A 24,959-nucleotide genomic window follows, 5' to 3' on the forward strand; every position below is an offset into this window, starting at 1 on the left:
TTATGTGGAGAGGGATAGTTTGATTGTTATAAAAAAATTATTTTAAAAAATAAAAATTATAGCACAAAATAAACATGAAATGGCGAAAATATATTATGGCAATACACAATAAATTTTTTCCAGATATATAATGTATAAAAATATAGCAAATCTTTCTTAATTTTATATTAAAAAAAATTCGGGTCATCTCGAGTCAACCCAAACCCAACTCGAACCTGATTAATTTTTCAGGTCAACTCGATTCTACCCGAACCAAAAAACCCCCAATCCTAACCCAATATTTTTCCGCTCGACTCATGTCGGGTTGACGGATTGAATTGAGTTTTGACACTCCTAATATGGAGTAGCCGTCATGCTGCTGGTTTGACTATAATAATGGCATCCCCACCGACATTTCTCAATGTCCTTCCTTTTGCGATACTTTCGTTCCTATTTTCATTGTCACATAACACGACATTCCTTTGTACATCAACTTTTATCAACGATTGGGGAAAGCAAATTACCGCTTGTAGATCAGTTGAAACCATGCCAGAATAAATAAGAGGCAAGAATATTGATTCAAAGCTTGCTGATTGATAGTTTGATCTATCATGCTCGTGTCGACGTTAAGAACCCAAGGAGCACCATTCTCAATAGTCCCAACAGAAGGGCCATTTTTTCGGTAGAGCAGCACACAAATAACTCATTTTTCATGGCTCTAAATGTCTTCATAGAACCGCTATCATAAAAAAGTCTCTAACTAGTCCATCAAGTAAAACTAAAAGGACATCGAACCCGTCTTTTGTAGCAGCATCCATGTCAGCAACAACATCACTCTCCAAGTAGCGTCCTGCATGACTGACATTGAAAAAGGCAATATGTGCAAGGGAGCTATTCCAGCGGCCGTACCATTCATATTTCTGAACACATTCACACCAATCGCAAAATTCCCAACCGTAGTGCTCGTTGTATACTTGTCATGCCCACTGTAATCATATGGTGTGCCATCTTTAGAAAAACATCTCGCTCCGATGAGATTGTTGTTACACACAGATGTATTAAACTCGGACCTCACCATCCACTACGTCGACGGTGGGGGCATCCCTTCGTCGTTGAACAAAGGATGATTAAGGTTGATTTCGGTGTCCAAAAATCCATTGATCACAGCTCTTTCATAGTTGAAATCGACCCAAAACCTCATATTTTAATTCAACCCTAAGAAGTTGGGAAAATGTGTTGTGTGGAGAGAGATAGTTTGATTGTTATAAAAAAATTATTTTAAGAAATAAAAATTATAGCACAAAATAAACATTAAATGGCAAAAATCAATTATGGCAATACACAATAAATTTTTTCCAGATATATAATGTATAAAAATATAGCAAATCTTTCTTAATTTTATATTAAAAAAAATCATGTCATCTCGAGTCAACCCGAACCCAACTCGAACCTGATTATTTTTTTTAGGTCAACTCGATTGTCATATAACACGACTTTTCCTTGCACATCAACTTTTATCAAAGATTGTGGAAATAAAAATGCCGCATGAGGATTAGTTGAAACCATGTCATGATAAATAAGAAGCAAGAATGTTGAGCCAAAGCCTGCCGGTTGATAATTGGATTGATTCCTCATCTAGTTGTTGAGCCAAAGCGTGCCAATTGAGATTTTGGTCCTATATTAAGGTTCTGTTGAAATTCACTAGATAGGCGAAGGACATGATGGCGGACTTGATCACGGCTGTAGACCAATCGAGCTGAGTGCATTTTAGCAATGATGTGATGCCATTGAGGTGAGGACATGACAAGGAGTTCCAAAGATAATCTTGAAATTTGATTTCGTGTTGGTGTTGTTTTCGACAGATTGATGTCAGACAACAAAGATGTTGGCACCAGTGTCAATTATATCTGTTTTCAAGATTTCGGGGCCGACCCTGTTTGGACCCCTGGCGAAGAACAATGCCATGGTGTGGGCGTCGCTGTCCCCGATTATCGTACCTTTGAAAAAAATTGTGGTGACTGGTGTTGTTGTTGAGTTAAAATAGGCTTTGAATCTGAGTCCTTCTTCATAATTGAGATGTGTTGCGGGGGAGAACGTGCAACTCGGAAGAGATGGAGTAGAAGTGTCAATTCTGGTGGGTTGGGTGAGTTCAGGTGAGGTTGGGTTGACGAAAAATTTTAAAAAACATTTCTCAACCCAAACCGAACCATCCCAAAAATGGCTAACACGAACCTGAACCCGACTAACCCGATCAACCCGAACCAATCTGATTTTATTTTTAATTTTATTATTTTTTAACAAAATAATAAAATAAAAATTCAAAACACACAATAATAAAAGGAATATTTAATTTAATCACATAATTACAAAATCTAAAGTTATATATAATTTAAATTTGAAAGTTTAGTTGTAGAAAATTTAAAGTATATTACTACAAAAAATAAAAAATTATTTTAAAAAATTAAAGTTATACAAAATAACATTAAATAGCGAAAATCTATTATAGCAATATACAATAATTTTTTTCCAAACATACAATGTATAAAAATATTGCAAATCTTTCTTAATTTATATATAAATAATAATAATAAAAATTTTTGGGTCAACCCGGGTTGACCAAAACTCAACTCGAACCTGATTAATTTTTTCGAATCAACCCTATTCTACCCGAACCAAACAACCCCCAATCCTAAACCGATATTTTTCGGGTCGACTCGTGTCGGGATGACGGGTTGGGTTGAGTTCTGATACTCTAAGATTAAGTAGTCTTCATGCTGCTGGTTGACTATAATAATGGCATCCCCACCGAAATTTCTCACCTCCGTTCCTTTTGCGATACTTCCGATCCTACCTCTATTGTCACATAACACGACATTGCTTTGTACATCAACTTTTATCAACGATTGGGGAAAGCAAATACCACGCGTGGATCAATTGAAATCATGTCAGGATAAATAAGAGGCAAGTTTTTTGAGCCAAAGCCTGCCGGTTTATTGTTTGATCTGTCGTGCTCGCGTCGACGATAAGAACCCAAGGAGCACCATTTTCAATAGTCCCAAGAAAAGGGTCACTGTGTCCCGCATAGCAGCACACAAATATCCCTCTTTCCATAGCTCTAAATGCCCCTACAGCAACGCTATCATAAAAAAGGCTCCAGCTGGTCTACCAAGTGAAACTGAAAGGACATCGAACCCGTAGTTTGTAGCAACATCCTTGGTAGCAACAACATCACTCTCCAAGCAGCATCCTGTATGGCAGACATTGTAAATAGCAATATGTGCAAGAGGAGCTATTACAGCGGCCGTACCACTCATATTTCTAAACACATTCACACCAATCCCAAAATTCCCAGCTGCAGTGCTCGTCGTATGCGTGCAATGCCCACTGTAATTTTCTATCTGCTCAACCCGATCCCGCTGAATTTTTTGGGGAGCTAGGCCTCGTTGGTTAGGTGGGTTTCCCCAACACTCATTTCTCTAGTTCCCCCCATCGTGGAGCTCGACTCCGATGATCGAACTAAATCAGTTGAGCTCATCTGGTCAGCTCAGCCCTAAGCCTAGGATCTTCATCTATAATCATCTGCACCTCATCATCCAACCTCTGACATTCTTTGGTGATATGTCCATACTCCTGGTGGAACTCGCAAAACTTATCTGATGGAGGTAATCGTGGACTTCTCTCGACTTTCCTCGGCCTCTCAAGCTTTTGCCGCTCCTCATATACGTGCATTGTCTTCTCCAAACTCATGGCAAGGGGCACATTAGGATAAGGTCCCTGTAGGACCGAGTGTTTGTCGCTTTACCAAAAATTATAGCTAATGGTAATGGTGCAACTTAAATCTTTTAAACCGCACAGAATCTCAAGCGTCAAGGTTCGATCGCTCTACCAACTGGGATAATTATTGCACCCTAACAATCTCCCTCCCAATAATTGCACTCCTTGCAATCAATGAGAATCAAACTCATGTCCTTGGCTCTGATATCAATTGTTGGACCGAGCGCTTGCCGCTTTACCAAAATCTATAGCTGGTGGTAATGGTGCAACTCAAATCTTTTAAACCGTACAGCATCTCAAGCGTCATGGTTCGGCCGTTCTACCAGCAGGGACAATTATAGCACCCCAACAGTCCCCTAGATCGGATCTGTTCATCTCTTGCTCGCTTCTTTCCTACTTCCACCCTTCCATCCACCTTCAGACTGGATTTCTGCCCTAGTACTCCTTCCAACCTCTTTTTTGTCCCTAAGCATCCTCAAGGTTCACATATTTCTCAGCTCGGCGGCGAAGCTCATCAAATATGACCGGTGGTTTTTTTCCAAGGACTTAAAAAACTCCCCTCATCTCAAGCCTAGGGTGAAAAATTTACTAAGGTGTCAGTAGTTACAGCAGATAACTCTAGAACCGCAGCATTGAAATGTTAGATGAACTCTCTCAGAGGCTCCACCTCAAATTGCTTCAAATTAAACAAACTGAGAGATAGAGATGTTAAAATAGGCTAGGCCCGTCGAGTTGGTCCACCCCGCCATACAAAATTGATTGGTTGGGTTGGCAATTTCCCAACACGCTTAAAAGTGGGCTGGCCCGCATCAGCCCGCCTAATGGTGGGTTGTGGTGGGTTTCGAGTTGACCTGCAAAAATCCGCCAATTTACACGTGAGTCCTCCAGGTTGGCCCGCCCCGCCACCAAAAATAGGTGGGTTGGGTTGGTGTTTTCCCAACCCGCCTAAAAGATGGGTCGTCCCGCCCCGCCTAATGGTGGGTTACGATGGGTTTTGGGTCGGTCCGTTCCATTGGCCCGTTTTGACCCCTCTACTGAGAGAGATTTTCAAATATCTCTTGCTACTTGCAAATTGGTGAACAAAAGTTGCACTGAAGTCATTAAAACTGCAGATACTGCCATGCTGCAAAATATTAAACCACTGCAGAGCCGACCTTTCTAAGGTGGTAAGGAAAACTCTACACTTGATCATATCTGAATATTTGTGTAAAAAAGCGTCATTCTCAAACCTCCCTAAATGCTTCACTGGATTCGAGCTACCATCATATTCTCCCACTGTAGGTTGTCAAAAATTCATAGGTAGTTCTTGATTTATGATGGCATGCGAGAAAGGGTTCTCCCTGTTCAAGGGGCCAGGTCGGCCCCCCATCTGCCGACCCAACCTCGGAATCTCTTCAGCTGGTGGAGGTGGTGGTGATGGTCGGTTCCTGTTAAAAGTTTCTTCCATTGTGTGGACAATCAGCTGAGTGAGCTGATCTAAAGTTAGGTTGGCCACGTCCCCCCTCCATGCTGATGACCCGACATATCAACGTCTTATCTCAGATTTTACCACGGGAGACACCATTTGATGCTGCAGGAAAACGTGATCTCCTGGCCGAACTAAGAGATCTCCACCGACCTGGTTGAAGCCTAAAACCAACGACAAGAGTGTTAGAAGGGGGTCGGAAGATGTTTCCAGCATATCCCATCCGACGCTCAAGTCAGATATGAGAACGGAAGAATATATTGAGTGTCGTGTGTGTATTCGAGAAAGTAGATCCCTTAACAATGAAATCAAAATTGTATTTGTAGGAGAGACCACCGGATTTGGTACCGCCCTTTTTTAATTAGAACTCATGAATATAGGGATCGCAATCTCATTGATCTCGACAGATATTTTGTCTGAATCCTCTTTAAAGATGGAAAGTCGAATCTCCGAAGAGATCTTGTTATAATTGGGTTGGCCTAGGAATATAACTGAGCTCTCGCGCTGGCCAACCCGAGAGCCCAACCGACCTGGGATTGATGATGAGGGAGTTATGTCAACCTACCATTGGAGCCGACCTAAGATTGATGGTGAGGGAGTTGTGCCGACCTGCTATTGGAGCCGACCTGAGAGTTGTGTTTAGGGTCATCAGTGGGGCGAGGTAGGGGATGAGCTGGTCTTCTCTGGGGGTATCACAATTGGCTACTTTTTATAATTGGGCATTTAGAGATTTATTGTTTTTTTCTCATAAATATATCCTCAGTGCAGAGATGCATGGTTTACTCTGGAGTATAAAATTGAGAAAGTTGTATATTTTTAATTAAATATATTTGTTTATTTGCGATCTTGGTCCTGCATATATATATAATCAAATTTCAATCTTGATTCGCTTTTTTTTTTGTTTCAATATAATTTTAATCATTTTTTTGAAGTAGCCTGACATGTAAAATGTTATATTATCACTCATTATAAAAACGGACTAGAATTATCAAAAAAAAACTTGAAAATGACATGACTAAAGATTAAAATTTAATAACATATATATGAGATCACAATCACAATTCACAAAGAGAAATACACACACATAACCAAAAATTAGGTATTTTAAGTCGTATCAATTATATAATATAGCATAGCATAGAAGGTGGAATACATAAATTGTATTTTCCTCTTAAGAGTTATTCTGTGAAATATCAAGTGGGCATTTAGGAAAAAAATGAAGGAAAACTTCCGGAGGGTTGGAAGACTATGTTGACTCTAGCTAGAGCAGGAGAAGATCAATTCATTGTTTTCGTACAATGAAATTTCAAGATGAGATTTTTTTAAAATAAAAAAAAATAATAACATAGATATTATATTTCTTAGCAAATTAAATAGTAGGTCCAATTCAACTAAAACACCGAACCAGTTTTTTGAATTGAATCAGCAACAGCAAACCACACATGGATTTTTAATTTTATTTTTGGTGAATAAAACCACGCATCGATTTGATTGAAATAGAAAGGTGGAAAAGACTTGGTACCAGGTTGTAATACTTGTAATGTGCCCGTTTCCCTAACGTTATATTTAAGCTTCTTTTTTTCTTTCTTTTTTTCTTTTTTTTTCTCTCCAATAGAAAACAATGACTTCTACCTAAGGATCTCCTAAATGACACATAGAGTGACACCTCTTCTCACTTCATCCAAAAACCCAATTCTAACACAAATTAAACTTCGTGCAATTTTGGGGCGTGGCAAAAAAAAATTTCCCTAATTTTGAGGATAAAATTTCACGACAAGAAGTATTTTGGGAGCTGACTCGAACATTTTTTTAATTTTTAAAAAAAAAAGAGAGAGAAAAAGAAAAAGATAGAGAGGTTAAAACGAGTTTTTCAAAACATATATATATATATATATATATATATATATAACAACATGGTCTTTAGAACTATTAATTGTCTTGTTTATACAAACAAAAAAGCGAGAAAAATTATTCAAATAGAAGGAAATGATAAACAATAAATATTCTTTATAATATGTTTATACAGCTAGGCGTCAATATAAGATGAAACTCTTCTATCTCATAAACTTTTCAGATCATACAGTAAACAAAGATTTTTTTGACCTTTATTTGAAAAAGTAGTTGAATGAAATAGGGAAAATTAGCGTTTTAGTCTTGTATCTTGGCTTCCTTTTGGTTTTGGTCCTGTATATTGACTTGTTTTGGAAAAGATCCTGTAACTCTGTTTTTTCTTTGGATTTAGTCCTATATGTTGATTGTTTTGGTTTTGGTCCTATAAGTTGGCTTATTTTTTTGGTTTTGGTCCTATACAAAGTCATGTTTTGAAAAAAAAACACATTAATTTGGATTTTTTTAATTTGGTTCTAATAGTTGACTTGTTTTTTTTATTTTGGTCATTAAAAAGATACGATTTTGACCAAATTAAGTCCGGTTAAGTTAGAATAAGCGTCTATGTTTTTTATTTTAAAATAATAAATTAAATTTAAAATTTAAATGTTGACTTTCCAACTTCACCGCTTAAGTTTTTATAATAAATATTTTTTAATGATTTTATAAATTAATTAATTAAGTTTAAAATTTAGATGTTGACCTTCTAATTATTTTTTAACATAATAATTATTTTCTAAAAGGTACATTAACTTGGTTTTTTTTTTTTTTGTATTTTTCCTCCGTCGCCTGGAGGGAGCAACAAGATTTTATTTATTTGCAGTGTTCTAAAAAGCACGCTTAAACGACGATTAAGCGTGATAAACGTAAAACATACCTAAAAAGCTTTGCTTTCGAGAAAAGCGGAACAAAAACAGTAAACCATAGTTGAAACGATAAAAAAATATTAGTGTGTTACTTTTTAAAATAACGAAAGTATGTTTTAAATATATTTTTAGTTTTTTAGCTAATTTTGTTAATTTAGGTTGGAACTTATTTATGTCATATGATCATTAATAGGTGCTAAGTGGGCGACACTTATTGCCAAATAAATAAAAAAATTGAAGTTACAGTGAGAACGATACAAATGAATATTTGTTTGTTACTTTTTAAATGAACAAAAGTATGTTACATTTAATACATTAAATTAACATATTTTAGATTTTATTAAATTATTTAGATTAAATAAAATTTAAGCGTAAAAAATATATTTTTTATTAGTTAGTTGTAATTATCTCAAACCAATAAACAAATAAAACATGAAAGAATAAAAAATATTTTTTTATAAAAATAATTAGAGATCAAATTCTAAATTCCAAAACATGATAACTTACAGGACAAAAACCAAAAAACAAACCAACTTACAGGACCAAAACCAAAATAAGCCAACATATAGGACTAAATCCAAAACAAAAACCGAGTTACAGGATCTTTTCCAAAACAAGCCAACATACAGGACCAAAACCAAAAAAAAACCAACATACAGGACTAAAACGCTAATTTTTCCAATGAAATATTACCCAGATACATTTAATTTTTTTTGGACCCCTTTAAAATAAGGGCTCGATCGACGCTCATCTCATGTGTCTCACATCAGATACGAACTTACAACTAGACGGTTCGGTACTAAACTTATAAGAACATTGTCTCATATAAAACTTGATCCAATGGTGTATGTCATCCGGGGTAGTGCATATGTATCAAAAGTTGGAGAATAACTCACGACAACTCATTGGACGAGTTTAATTCCTTCACGCTTTGTAACAAAGAATGGGTCAACGTGCATCAAAGGAAATCAAAAGCCACCCCTAAAGGTGGATAAATTATAGGGAAAAAAAACAAGAAGAAGAAGAAGAAGAAATCGTTGCAAATGGTTTCTTAAAAACATAGAGCTACGTTGTATTCTTTTGAACGTCGTTTTAGAAACATATATACAAGAGCTACGTTGTATTTTCATAATTGGAGTTGTTTTTCGAAGTATATATATATATGTAATGGGACTTTTTTGTTTGTTCTTTTGGATCCATCCATAGGGAATGGGGCACCACGACACGTTAACGTTGATATAATGGAAAGATATGATTACATGACAAAAAAGAACTACACATGAAAATCGATAAATCAATGTCAAATTTAATACTATTTTCTTTTTAAGTTTAAAGAGGACAAAATCTCGTAGCCTGTGCTTGATTGATGTCGTTGAAATTGTATATAAAATTTGTAGCTAACTAGATCGTCACCGTGGAATATTTAGGTTGTGTTTGAGAGAGTTTTTAAAAAGTATTTTTCAATTTTTTCTCAATAAAATTTTGAAATTTTGTTAAGAAAAAATTGATAAATGCTTCCTAAGAACTCTCCCAAATACTAACTTAAAATGAGGTGACATGAGCTATTTATAGATATTCGGAAAGTTTTATGAGATTGAGTATTGTACTAGTTTTTTGAAAAAATTGAAGCCTCGTTAAAAAGATTTAATAAATAAGATTATATTCAATAAATAATTCTTGGGTTTTATTACTTAATTGGAATCTCGACCAAAAAATAATTGAAGCGGATCGACTTATAATAAACTTGGACCCGAAAAATAACACATCACTTATAATTCTTCCAATATATTTAATAAATAAAATACAACAAAATAAATTAGTCACACACTTCTTACAATTCCATTATCCTAATTATTAATATATCTCTCTCAAAAACTTCCCAAATTCACTTCTCGCAACTCCATCATCCTAACTAATATCTCATTATCTTAACCTGAAAACGAATGTTATGCATTCAACCAACCAAAAAAAAAAAGAAAAGAAAAAAAGAAACACATAATAAAAATATTCATAAATCCAAATTTTGTTAAAAAATGACTTTTAACTCTTGACTAATATTATATTATATTCTCATGCATAACATGTATTACATGCCATAGTACATGTTAACCCATAAAACATATACTTAACTAGTGGTATACAAATATATAATGGTTAGGGGAAAAAAAACCAAAACAAAACAAAAACAAATTATTAATATTCACAGTAAATGAGTAAGTTTCTTATAAAATTGTCTCACATATTTATATTAATGAAACGAATCAATCCAATATATATTTATTATGAAAAATAATAATTTTGACATGCATAATAATAAGTTTTTTATAAATCAAATTAAAAAAATATTTATCCTATAAAATCGACCCGATGACTATCTCATGAGATACTAATTTTGTGTTCATGAAATAAGACAAAAAATCTCTATTTCCTTCTATGGACCCCCCCATATCTTCTCGTACGTTCTGGCATTTTGGATAAACTTGAATTGGTGATATTGGTTTAAATATATATCTATTTATTAAATGAGAACCCCTCTAAAAAAACCAATTTGATTTCTTGATATGAGATTAATTTAAATTTTAAATTATTAAAAAAACAATGGTGGAAAAAAACAAATGCAAATATATAATTCATGCTCTTTTAATTATTTCTCATATACTTACGAATAATATTTAACCAAGAAACATTTATTTTTTCATAAATTTATTAGATTTATTTCCAAAATTAATTTTACTGAAAAAAATCAAATTTTTCGTCACACACAACGGATGTGCAAATACGCTAGTTTAAAGGGAAAATTAGCATTTTGGTCCTGTATGTTGGCTTCTTTTTTGTTTTGGCCCCGTATGTTGGCTTGTTTTGGAAAAGATCCTGTAACTCGATTTTTGTTTTGGATTTAGTCCTATATGTTTGCTTATTTTGGTTTTGATCCTGTAAGTAGGTTTGTTTTTTGGTTTTCGTCCTGTATGTTATCATGTTTTGAAATTTAAAAATTGATCTCTAATTATTTTTGTAATAAATATTTTTTATTCTTTCATGTTTTATCTCCTTATTGGTTTGAGATAATTACAACTAACTAATAAAAAAATATTTTTTTACGCTTAAATTTTTTTTAATCTAAATAATTTAATAAAATCTAAAATATGTTAATTTAATGTATTAAATGTAATATACTTTTGTTCTTTTAAAAAGTAACAAACAAAAATTCATTTATATCGTTCTCAACGATAATTTTGATTTTTTTATTTATTTGGCACTAAGTGTTCACCCACTTAGCACCTATTAATTATCATATAAATAAGTTACAACCTAAATTAACAAAATTAGCTAAAAAACTAAAAATATATTTAAAACATACTTTCGTTCTTTTAAAAAGTAACACTCTAATATATTTTTTTTATCGTTCTCAACTATGGTTGACTTTTTTTGTTCCGCTTTTCTCGAAAGCAAAACTTTTTAGGTATGTTTCACTTTTATCACGCTTAATCGCTGCTTAAACGTGTTTTTTAGAACACTGCAAATAAGCAAAATTTTGCCGCTCCCTCCAATTTCGGCGACGGAGGAAAAATTAAAAAAAAAATGAAGTTATTGTACCTTTTAGAACATAATTATTATTTTAAAAAATAATTAGAAAGTCAACATCTAAATTTTAAACCTAATTTATTTAAGCTTAAGCGATGAAGTTGGAAAATCAACTTTTAAATTCTAAATTTAATTTATTATTTTAAAATAAAAAATATATGCGCTTATTCTAACTTAACCGAGCTTAATTTGGTCAAAACTGTATCTTTTCCATGACCAAAATAAAAAAAACAAGTCAACTATTAGGACATAATCCAAAAAAAATCCAAATTCCTGTACTGTTTTTTCAAAACATAACTTTGTATAGGACCAAAATCAAAAAAGTAAGTCAACTTATAAAACCAAAACTAAAACAATCAACATGTAAGACTAAATCCAAAATAAAAACAAAGTTACAGGATCTTTTCCAAAACAAGCCAATATACGGGACCAAAACCAAAATGAAGCCAACATACAAGACTAAAATGCTAATTTTTCCCTAGTTTAAATTAAGAACTAATATCAGTCATTCTTAACGATTAAAATTTAATTATCAATTTTGTCAAAAAAATGTAATTATCAATTCAATATTTATTAAAGAAAGTAACTTTAAAAAATTATTAAAAAAACGTGCGCGTATACAATTTTTCGAAAAAAAAAAACCCAAAAATAAATAATATAATATAATAACTAAAAAAACACTAATAATATAAGCTTGAAATCAAATCAAGAAGATGGAGGAGGGTACTGCTGGGTGGTCCACGGCGGCGGGGGGGAATTCTGGTTGCTCCATTGATATTGTTGATCGGTCCCCGGTGGCCGGAAACTTATGGTTTGGCCGCTAGAGAACTGCAGGGGATACGAAGAAGAAGAAGAGGAAACCGATTGAGAAATGAATGCCGCAGGCTGCGAAGAAGATGAAGAATTTGATGCATCCGAGTACAAACCAGCTAATGATGGATTATACAGCATTTGCTCAAAAAAATTCGTCGATGTCTGCGGCTGGAAGTCTCCGGTGCTCTGAAGTAACTGCGAGTATTCCCAGTAGTCCCTTGCGGAGGATTGGAAGAATGCCGGAGGTAGAGTGGGAGCCGCCGGTGGCTGAGTAGCGGCCAATACGGTGGGCTGTGTAGATTGTGGCGGTGGCATTAGTCTGACGTTTTCAGGGAAGTTGAGTTTAGCTCTGTTGCCTCTGAAACGCAGTGCAGCCTCGTCGTAAGCTCTGGCCGCCGCCTCCGCCGTGTCGAAGGTGCCTAGCCAAACTCTTGCCGCTTTGTGTGGGTCGCGTATTTCCGCCGCCCATTTACCCCAAGGTCTCTGCCGCACTCCTCTGTATCTTTTTCTTTCTCCCGTCTCTTCCTGTGAAGTGGTGGTCGAAGATTCCGATTGTGTACTTTGTTCCGCTGCGGCGGCGGATGAAGTCGAGGAGGAAATGGACGGCGGCGGTGGTGCCGTCGCCGCGGTGGTAGCTGATGTCACACCTGAGCTTCCGCCTGCACATTTTGGGAAGAGAATAAATTCACAAATGGACAAAATTGGTGAAAAGGGTTGACAATTAAATAATGGGATATGCATAAATTAAACTCATTAAACAAAAAATTTCTCATAGTAACTTGTTAGATTTCGAAGAGTGTAGTATACCTCAAAAAACACTTATTTTAAAGGATAAGATTCAGGTCATTTAAAAAATGATGATGAGATCAAATTCAATACTTATCTCTTCATCGAATGTATATCTTTTTATTATTTAAAAAAAAAAGAAATAAAAAAAAGAAGAAGTTTGAAGCAATCACACATAGTACTATAATGTCAAAAAAAACCAACCAGGCTTCACCGAGGAAGAAGACTCTTCAAACCCGGAATAAAACATCTGGGCGGCGGCGGCGGCGGAGGCGGAGGCGGAGGCGGAGGTTCCTTCTTGATCACGTCTCCTCTTCTGGCCAGAGCTCGAAGAAGAATAAACAGGGGAAAAAGCAGTACTAGTAGTACTAATGATGCTGCTAGTTTGCCTTTGTCCAGATACGATTGATCTGTACCCGAAAAGAGTATGCGACGGCGGCGGCGCCACCACCGCAGACAATAGGTAATCTGGCTGTTCCATCTGCTGCATGGGGAAGTATGGCGCCGCCGTGGAAGCGTCGGAGCTGGTGGTTGTGTTCTCTACATCCTCTGCTGCCTCAAATCTGGCGTACTGATCGCTGCTGTCTCGTCTGTTCGCCACCTTTACAAGAATTCAACACAATCTACCCAAAATCCGATGAAATCTAGCACACCCTTCTGTCAATTATGTCCAAGAAATCTCACCGATGAAACAAAATACACTAATTAAACCCACAAATCCAAATTTCGATCACGGCCTTTGATATTGATCAGTGTACGGAATTAATTAAGCTCCTCCTGCAGCCGCCATTTGAAAGAACAAAAGCTAGCGCATGCAAATATCGAGAGCCTCGGATCAATTTCCCCGACAAAGATTATTGAAAATTGTGGAGCCTTCCCCGTAAATATTCCTCCAGCCGCAAGAGCCTCTCTCTTTGAACCGAAACCAAATTATATAATATAAAGAAGAAGCGAAAAGGAATATTGTTTTAAGCACTCTCAATGGAACAGTAAAAGCGCACCTCTCTCGTTTTAAAAAAATGTCTTTAAAAATATTTATTACATTAGATAGATAGAAATAATGTTTCGAGTTCGCTTTTCAAACGGGTTTTTTAATGTGTTTTTAGTTTTTTTATTTATAGCTTATACATATAATACATTATTATATGATGATAGAGATAAAATTGAAATAGGTAGCCGACTATAAATTATATGCGTTCCCACCATCACTTTGACCGGTTTAATAACACGATGAATTCGCTCGCTGCCCCTTGGAAGACCCAAAATTTTGTCGGTGGGACTTCTTGGTGTGTAAGTAAAAACTCAATTGTGTGTAGTCATTTGTAACACTACTTGCCCATACAAAACCAAATTGGAGACGGAAAACAGATAAAATAAAGACGCTATCTAGCTGCACAAAAACAATTTGTAAGATGATTTTACCCCTGTTAAATGATTGATCTATTCGACTTGGTTCATGAAAACGTATCATTTTTATGTTAAAAAATATTATAACTTTTTGTTGTAAATATAAGGGTGATCCATCTGTCTTACATGAAACATACTTTGTTAGTTTTTGGTTTATGTAATAATTTATTTTATTGAAATAAGATTAATATGAATTTTTAAAAAAAATGGTGTGGACGAGAATATAATGTGGTTCCGAGATTCAATCGATATAGAAGATGTCTGCACCAAATACATTATCGGTTTGATTTCGGTTTGGAATTGGGTTCGAGATTCTGGTTTAGGTTTGGTACTCGAATATTACTAGAAGGCTAATTTGATGAAAAACTTCAAGCCAGTTTCTAAATCCGATCATTGTTTCTAAATATATCCGTTGTATTAATGTATTTTACTTTTATTTGATATGATATGAGTAAGATACACCGGGGACGAAATGAGAAGCCAGGAGATTATAATACAAAAATCTAATTTTTTTGCACAACTTGAGAGTTGACATATTTTTATTTGATTTTAAAAATTGTAGTTGCAAGATTGACCCCTAAAATAACCTATTTAAAGAATTCAACTTTTTTTTTTTTTAATTTGCTATACAAAGTCGTTACTATATGATCATAAACGATAAGTTGTGATTGAGAAATAGGGTTGGATTATAGTTTTTAAAAACAATAAACAATTGTCAAGATATTATTTGATACATTATGTACAATTATACTTCTATTTTTCTTGAAACCCTTAATTTCTCTGTGCTTTGTTTGAAACCTTAGCGTGATTCTTGTAACATGTATGCATCATTTAAGACTACTCTTAATTAGAGCTGTGAAAACGGATTCGTGAAATGGATCTACTGTAATCCATATAAACGAATCAATTGGTGTGCCAGATCATCGTTTTTGTGAGTTGAGAATTTCTCAACCCAATCAACCTATTTGCAAATTAGTCAACCCAACAAACATGGTCCTTTTTTAGTTATATTAAATGAGGACGAGCCCACCAGCAACCTGTCACAACCCACTAGGTTGTGTTTACTTAGTGAGATTAATTATATATAGATAAATAATACTAAGACTATTAAACTAATTTTATATGATGTTGAATAATGATGCATAAACAATTACATGTTTACTTTGATAGATCAATTTTATGATTGATATTATGATTAATTGACGAGTTACAATTTTGCCTGTATGATATATAATTGAAAATTGTAAAGTATTATTAATCCACATGTAAATTATTTTAATTGACCAAAATTATTGACTATAAATATTATTTATTTTTTAAAACAAAAATTAATAAATTGTGTTAAAATTTTTTCCACATGAATAAGGATAAAATCTAATTAAATGTATTAATCATATATTAAATTATTAAAATTTCTATTCATGTTTTATAATTTTTAAATGGATCTTTCGTATATTAAAATCAAATGAAATGTATTAATATATCTTAAAGTATTTGAAATTTATATCCATGTTATATAATTTTTTTTAAATGGTGTTATCATATATAAATTTTTTGGAAAGTAAATTAAGGATATTAGTGTAATGTTTTTCAATTGGAAACTTAATTAGTTAAAAATGATTATTTATCACACCATTTATTTGGGATAAATCATCGATGTTTAAAGTTTAAATTAGGTAAATATGGATGAGCTTTATGAGTTAATACGGCCCTCAAAAAGTAAGTAAACATGTGATTACATAGGATTATTAATATACTCTTATACTTATCATAACAAGTAAACGTAGTCTGATAGTATCGATGGATAGGAAATTATCAACACAATCTATATTTTTAATATTTTTGATAGAAAAACGGACCAATCCAACGAACTCAATTTATTTTAACTGCTCTACTCTTAATGTATGGTCATGGCTCGCATGGTCATGGTAAGACGGTCAACTCATTTAAAATAATAAGTATGACCAAATCAAAGGCTTTATAATTTGATCTCTCTGATTTTTTGATAAATAATAATAGAGGACGCACAAATATAAATGGCTTTTCGCCTTTCCACTATTTTGCACGAAAGATAAAAATGCTCTCCTTGAATATAGAATATTAGTTTTTTAAAATTCATTTATTGATTTTGAGTTTTATTTTTTAAAATTATGTGAGATTTGGTCAAAGCACGTCTCCTATGTGACTTTTGGATGATAATAATTTTATAATCAAATAATAAAACTAAATAATTCCAGGGTATTGAATGGGATCTTGAATAACTCACCAGTCATAAATACAAAATAGATAGGGTTAAATTTTCGCAGCTACATTCTATTGACAAATTTGTCATCCATATACTAACATAGTTGGTTATTTTATTCTACCAATCAAATATCATCCAATCTAAAGTATAAAATCTATAAGTTTAATGATCGGTATTTTTTTCCTTTCCCGGTGGTTTAAACTATATTTAGTTGCATTTTTTCTTGGTTTTACTAATATACCACTTATTAACTAGGTTTTGAATTTTTAGAAAACGTAAAACCATTTTTTGAATGAAGTGAATATAGATAAAATGTGAATTTTCTACATAAATTTGTTTTTAAATTATTTTCATGATATGTCTAGAAAAAGAGATGGATAAATGAATACTTAAGAAACATTGAATTCGAACTAAATAACCGTCCTTCACACCAACATTAATAAATGTGTGTATATATATATATATATGATAATGTTTTCAAACAATTCAAATTATTAATCAATAAGCATTTACCTAATTCTGGAACTATTATCTATCCCGTTCTTATATATATTTCCTCCATATATATAAATGCAAGCGGCCAAGAAATAAATAACAAACCATGCTATTTAAGGGTAGTTCGATTAAACCTTTGGGATCCAAAGTTTAATGTCGATAGAAACATTGATTCGACAAGTAACATATTTAATTATCATTGATTAATTTCAATCAGTTTCATATCATCACAAAAATATTCAGAGATTTAATTAAAATAATGTTTTAGTTCATAATCACTTTTTAACGTCTTGAAATTAATTTGTGCAACCAAGAAAATCATCTCGAAAAATTGTTGATAAGACAAAATCGAACGGAGTCACTAGTCAAATTCGAGCTGTTATCTTTTATTATTATTATTATTATTATTATTATTAGACGCAATAATAATAGTTCGGTGGAATTTGTCGGGATTAAGAATGGGATAAGTGAGGTGTGGAAACGATATGGACGAGATTTATTTGGTTGGTGTCAATTAGGAGGAAGGGATTAAGTCACACGTGGATTCATTTTGTGAAAACTAGGTGGGTACCATTAAATAACTATTGGCCGTAGGTAGGTCTATATAGGGGACAAAAGAAGGATGACCTAATTCTTCATTTACTTTAAATTAATGCAATTTTATTCTAAACAATAATGACGATGCAAATTTTTAAGATTTTTTTTATTATATAGATTTATAGAAATAATTTGATCATAACTAGCTATCACAAATATTAATAACAATTATGTGTATATATATATATATAAGTACTAATTTTTATGCAATTAAAATATGAATGTGTTATATAATATATTTTAATGTGTGAAATAAACAATTTACGTTCGTGAGAATAATGATTAAATTCGTATAGTCATCATCATCATCATTCCATTAATTAAAGAAAGAGTTACCGTCTACCAAATTAGAAAAAAATCGAGGTGTTGACTCCGCAAAAGGAAATATGTAACATTGATTTAATTAATACAAATATATCACAATTACAATTTATTAAACGTGGCACTTGCATTTGTCATTAACTAGCCAGCGTCGATATTATATCATATATAATATACATGCAACATCTGTGCATTAATTGACTATACATAGCTTCTTCTTTTTTTTTTGAGGTCATTATACATAGTTGTTTTATTCACCGATTTGTTCAATGTTTACAAAAGATTATGACTTATAAATAATTTTTTTGTTCATATATATCATGCATCCTTCTAAATTTATAATCGTACGTGTCATTTCTAGATAGGGGTGGTTTTTCGGTATACCTTACTACAAATATTGGTATAAAAAAAATTCATACCGATACCGATAGTAAAATTTTGAAACTTTGCTTCGAAAAAAATCCATATTGATATTGTATAGATACCGAAAAAAAAATAGGTATACTGAAAAAATATATGTATATCGAAAAAATCTCGGTACGATATGCCAAAATTTCGGTATTTCGGTACGGTATGCCGGTCAGCCCTATTCCCAGATACCGAAGGGTTCCTCGTAAATTTGTAATTAAATGTGTATGTGTTGCCTATGACAACACTTGATTCAATAATGTTAAGGGTATTTTTTTGACATTGCATACTTTAAGCACGAAAACAGTAAGAATAGAACTTTTTAAAAAATAATGAAAACATTATGATTTACGAACGACTATTGAATATGTTGTCCTATTTAATTATAATCATTTATAAAGCATCTCATTGTGAAGGATAACTGATCAACAATACCAGTATTGGTATTTCCATTTTGTTCACTTTTTTATTCTCTCCTCTCCACTGAAGATTGAGATGTTATTGTTCTGAATAAAATCCGAAACATAACAAGCTGTCTAAAGACAAATATTATCATTTTGGGTGGATCATCATATCCAGCTGAATTAGGTAGTGTTTGCAATAAGTGATTATGGATTTTTTATTAGCAAATTTGTTAAGAAGAAAACTAATAATTAATCACTTATTTTTAGAGGTTTCAAACACTATCTTAGCAGCACGTCATTTAGGATAAGCTCTTTACTCCGTGTGTTTAAATTTTTTTTTTTTTCACAATGACAATGAAACTTGCAGTTATCATGATTTTTCGATGCACAATAGATCATTTATTTATTTCACGAACTCGAACTCTTTTTTGATCGTGTTTCTTGGATCCAATGATTTGCTTTCAAAACTTAAAAATGGGATCACATTTTTGGTTTGACAACTAACAAGACTATAATGTACGCACCAAAACTTGATTATTTCATTAATACAAAATCAAAATTGTCCAAATCATACCAATATAGAGGCGCGGATGCATAGTAGGACCAGACACCCCCAAAAATTTTAAATTTCTTTTTAATTCTGAAAAACTGAATATATAATTAAATGGCTCCGTATATAAACAAGATTGAAAAGGGCAGGTATCTTAGCAGTGGACAAGACTTTATAGGGAGATGAGATGTTACTTAAGATTTAAGGGCTTTGACCAAAGTATAATGTTTTTTCTAGTGGCCCAAATATCCATGTTGAGATGCACGGTGTATCATTGAGATATTACCGGCCGGTAGCATGAAATTTCGAACTTTATGTATTTGTGATATTTAGGTTCTAATCTCTCTTATTCGGAAGTTTTTCGTTTGAAGTGGTATATTATTAATTTATGGATAATTTATCTTATCTAATCTCATGTTTAGTTTGTTATATTGTTTATCTATTCACTAAATATTTATCTTACATCAATAAAATAATTTTATATTGTTTCTGATCACATTAATCAAATTATTGAATATAAATTAATTACTATATTATCTTCAATAAATAATATTATTCGAACTTTCTTAATTTTTAAAAAGACAAAATGGTAATCTATAATCTTATTTAAAATTTTATCAGTCGAAACAAACTATTATTTATTAATCAAACTAAATATTATCGTTTTGTATTTATTTTTATCATATTAGATTATTTATCTGGATATTATTATCCTATCTTTAACTTAAAACGATTACATGACTCAAGTTCGAATATCGTCTCTTAATAATTAAGATAAGAACCAGTCAATAAATTTTTTATACTATTTTGACCAAATGCATCATTCAAAATATGAATTTCGGTAGTATGCACTGTGCACATAGCCGTTCCTTTCCCAAGACCTCACCCCAAATTTAATATCGATTTTTAGAGTTATATTTTCAAAAGTTAATATTTTTTTTGGACATGTATTTTAAAAATATTTTTTATAGTATTACTTTAAAATGTTGTAGTATTTTATAAGTGAAAAAAACTTACAGTATGCATTTAATTTGGATAAGATTTTTATAAAATGTTTTTGAAATATATTTTTTTAAAAATATTTTCTAAGTATAGTTTTTAAAAAATGCTCGAGAGATGTTTTTAGATATTTTTAGAATGTAACTATGAAACGCAAATATGAACAACATTAGTACTTTTGAAATGTTAAAATGTTTTTTTATAAAATAGTTATTCAAACACATATTTATTCTTAAAACAATTTTTAAAATTTTGTAAAAAGTTTTTAAAAAATAGTTTTATAAAAATATTTTATAAGTACATGTCCAAAGTCACTCCAAACGTTACCTACATATTTCTTATTTTTTTTTCATCGTTTCATTGTGAATTTTTGTACTTGGATTCTTTTCTCTTTTTTTTTTTTTCTTAAAACAGAAATGGAATTAGATGCTTCTGGAAACGAGAACAAACAAGTCGTACTACTTGCCCATTCATCGAATTTATTTTCCTTTGTTATTCTTTTGTATTCTGAACTCATGTTTTTTTTTACAATGGGTGGGCTGAAAAATTTACGAACTCAACTCGTCTATTTCAAGTGATAGGATATATCAGTTTGATAGACCTAATCAATTTTATGTATAATCCGATCCGGCTAATTGGTGCGAGCTGACCGTGACTTGTTATTAGATGGGGCGAGGCGGCTCGCAATTTTGATGTGTTGAGGAATTTTCAATTGAATTTACTTACTTTTATGTGATGAAACAGTTTTAACTCATTTTGATATCTCTCATGAAGTCTTATCCTTCCAACACCCATCTCTTTATCCACAAGTTATAAAGGTTACATTAAATTGTGTTTCTTTTTTTTTAATCTAAAATTGTGTTTCTATAAATTTTGGGTTTTTCGATTTCAAATTCCTAATGTAAATTCATTCAAATTTTTTAGATAATTTCAGAACCAAATATATTTCAAGTCTCTCGCCCGATTAGTTGAAAGATTTTAATTTTTATATTTCAAATCGTTTATTATTGGAGTCATTTCAAATTTATTCTAAAATGATAGTATACGCTTCATTCAATTAATCCCTCATATGAAGTTCCATACCGACTTAAAGAATAACTTTACTTGAAAGATAAAATGGTAAAGCAAATGAATCTATTCATATCTTGCAAATATTTCATCCATCACATGCAATACTTTTTTTTTTTTTTGAGGGAAATCACATGCAATACTTGAATCTAATTAAAAATAAAAAATTTTATAAATAATAATAATTAGGAACAGAATCTATACATTGCACAACTTTATAAATCGTGATTGTGATGACTTAATGTGTACAAAATAAAGTGAAATGTACGGTCTCAAAAGTTAGCACCAGATTCATTGAATAATAATCTATTAATTAACCACGCGTGATTATTAGATTAATTTAGCATATGATCATAATTATTAACTCAAAGAAACGGGCGATGGGACCAGAAATGAATGGTAACATTCCACTTCCAATGTACTTTAGAATTAATAAAATATATATACATTACTAGTTGTCTAGTCATAGGTTTTGTGATTTGATAGCAACGTTATTTAATGACACTTAATTTTGTCCTGTTATGCATAAAAAATTGAATCATTTATGTTATCAAATTTTAATTATCTAATTATTTTTGTACCGTTTTTTCAATTTTAAATTTGTCAAAATTGACTGACGTTGTAACAAAACTCAAATTTAATAATATAAAAAATCAAAATTACAAATACATGACGCAAATTAATTACAATTACAAATTCTAATATCCAACAAATTTGACACTTTATTTATTTATTTTAAAAATTATGTTTTCATGATATCGATCGAGTGAAGGGGATCGAGTGAAAGAGAGGGGGGGGGGGGGGGGGGGCCCCCCCCTTGATTCATAATTGAAACATGCACGGCCGAAAGTATAATAATTTGACAAAAGGGAAGGTTTGCCGACTTGGTAAGGGCAAAAAAAAAAACGTGTACAAATACAAGGCATTAGTGAAACAAGAATATGTTTGATTTCATTTATTAAAAAAAAATTTGAACTATATTTTATACATTCGGAAAGCACGAGGCAGTATCTTTTGTGGAGTGGATTACTAGTTAAATGATTCAAATCACATTTCTAAAATCTATGTTTGAGAAATTGTTGGGAATCACTAGTTGAATCATCATGAATGTGACCATAAACCATCTAGAAATTGTTGGGATAGTTCAATCAGTAGTCATAAGTTTGATCTGTTGCACAGGATTTGTTCAATGTAATTTACTAGGCTATCATGATTTGAAGACTATTGTGTTAGTCCGGAAGGTTAATCAGGATAGTTCGAAAAGATAGCGGCTACTAAAGTACTAATGACAGAGCATTCTTAATCTACCCGGATAAAATTTAAAATCTTTTCATTTTTTGAATGAAAATACCCGGACTAATATCAAATTAATCCAAAATTTTTACAAATTAATATAAAAATTTTTGCAGTGCTAAGGCTCTGGTAAAATTATATGTGGCTCAATTATATGTTCAAGACTTATTTGATTATCTCTCCCTATATATAAAGAATCTTCCCCTTAGACACCATCTTTTAAATTACGGAAATTGCCCTTATGTAATATAAATATTATAATTTTATTTTTATTTGTTTTTTTTATATTTCAAATTTCCATATTTTTCTCAACTAAACATTGTAGATAAGATAAATTGATAAAAAAAAATTTAAATTTATTTTTATATTATTTTATAAATGTTAAAAAATAAATTTAAATATTATTTAAAAAATAATATTTATATATAACATACAATATTAAATATATTGCATGATTTTATACACACGCAACGCGTGTGCGATTATGCTAGTATTGATTTAAATATAAGGAGAACAACGTCTACAAATGGTTCAGATTCAAACCTCCTTTTGATCTCGGATAATAAATATTTAAATTAAGAATTGTTAAAAGGAACAAATCGAATGTTTAAATCACAAATGTTAGATAAAAGAAAATTATAAATTTGTTATATATAGATGATATTTAGGTGATTGCTTTGATTGTAATATTTTTTTTTTCTAAATCTCTATTAAATTTATAACATGTTATTAACACGAGTGCTCTTCAAGGTAGAGAAAAAAAAATTATTATTGTCTTTGTATGAATGTTCTCTAAGACCTGTAAAAAAAATGAATGCTTTGTAATGAATTCGTATTGTATTTTTCGATCGATACATGTGAAATATAAAATAAATCCGAAGTTCAAATTTTAGTTTTCAAATGCATTATTTGATACAACTTGTTAATAGATAATATATACTATTTATCTCTTATAATTGTTCCTATCGAACAATTTTTGTTCTCTTGCCTGAAGCGTTATAGTTAATTGATTTTTAATCTCCTTAACCCCTTCAAAAAAAAAATGTAAGAATAACTAAGGCGTCAAAACTAAGGAGCCTGATTGTCCTAAAGATACCGTGACACAAATAATATAATAAAACTTCAGAAAAGTTTTAGGTATCTGAAAAATTATGAAGATCGATGTCTCTGCAGGACCATATAATAATAATACTTTACCGCATATGATTCTAAAATATGCCAGAAGCATGATTGTCCTACTGGTTCAAAGATAAAGTACCTAGAAAAAAAAAGGTACAAGTAAAACAATGATTGAAAGCTCTAGAAGAAGCAACCTCACACATTACAACAAGAGAAATAAATGACACAGATGTGAATAATGTGATTCATGAAGAACCACAGTCATATGAAAATATCGAGACTTCACAATTATTTGATATCTCGTAAAATATGAGATCAAAGAAATTCAAACATCGATAATGTTTTCACTCTTAACGTGACCCTTGATATTATGCAAGGTATTGATGATTCCGAACTACAATATGTTAAAGATTGTCAACAAATAAATGGCTGGCCGAAATGGAAGGAAGCTATATAAGCTGAATTAGGTTCTCTAGAAAAACATAAAGTTTTTGGACTTGTAATTCAAACACCTAAAAATGTAGTCCATGTATGATACAAATGGGTAATTGTACGAAAAATAAACGAAAATAGCAAAATTGTAAGATACAAAGCCAGACTTGTAGCCCATGGTTTCTTTTAAAGACCTGGAATCAACTATGAGAAAACTTACTCACTTGTGACGAATGCCACCACTTTCCGATTCTTTATTAGCTTTGCTTAATCAGAAACTTTGGACATGCATGTGATTTATGGACTGGTCACTGCATATTTATATAGTTCATTTGATAGTGACATATACATGAAAATCTATGAAAAATTTAAACCATCATAAGCAAGTGATACAACCCCAATACCATGTTCTCAATAAAACCTCAAAGGTTGTTCTATGAATTAAAACATTCCAAGCACATGTGGTACA

General features: G+C 31.8%; 1 protein-coding gene across 2 annotated transcripts; it reads right to left on the reverse strand.

The window, feature by feature from the left end:
- Positions 1-11,958: 11,958 nt before the first annotated feature.
- LOC140892681 (uncharacterized) lies at positions 11,959-14,166 on the reverse strand. Of its 2 annotated transcripts, XM_073301646.1 has the most exons (3): positions 13,357-14,166; positions 12,480-13,025; positions 12,231-12,381 (listed from the first exon to the last, which is right to left on the reverse strand). In XM_073301646.1, the coding sequence occupies exons 1-3, from the start codon at positions 13,640-13,642 to the stop codon at positions 12,374-12,376; spliced, it is 840 nt and encodes a 279-aa protein (XP_073157747.1). In that variant the 5' UTR covers positions 13,643-14,166; the 3' UTR covers positions 12,231-12,373. The 2 variants fall into 2 exon arrangements, with proteins under 2 accessions (XP_073157739.1, XP_073157747.1); XM_073301638.1 differs by having other exon boundaries at positions 11,959-13,025.
- Between the last annotated feature and the right edge of the window lie 10,793 nt (positions 14,167-24,959).

This window comes from Henckelia pumila, chromosome 1, assembly GCF_033568475.1.
Source record: "Henckelia pumila isolate YLH828 chromosome 1, ASM3356847v2, whole genome shotgun sequence".
NCBI classification, from domain to species: domain Eukaryota; kingdom Viridiplantae; phylum Streptophyta; class Magnoliopsida; order Lamiales; family Gesneriaceae; genus Henckelia; species Henckelia pumila.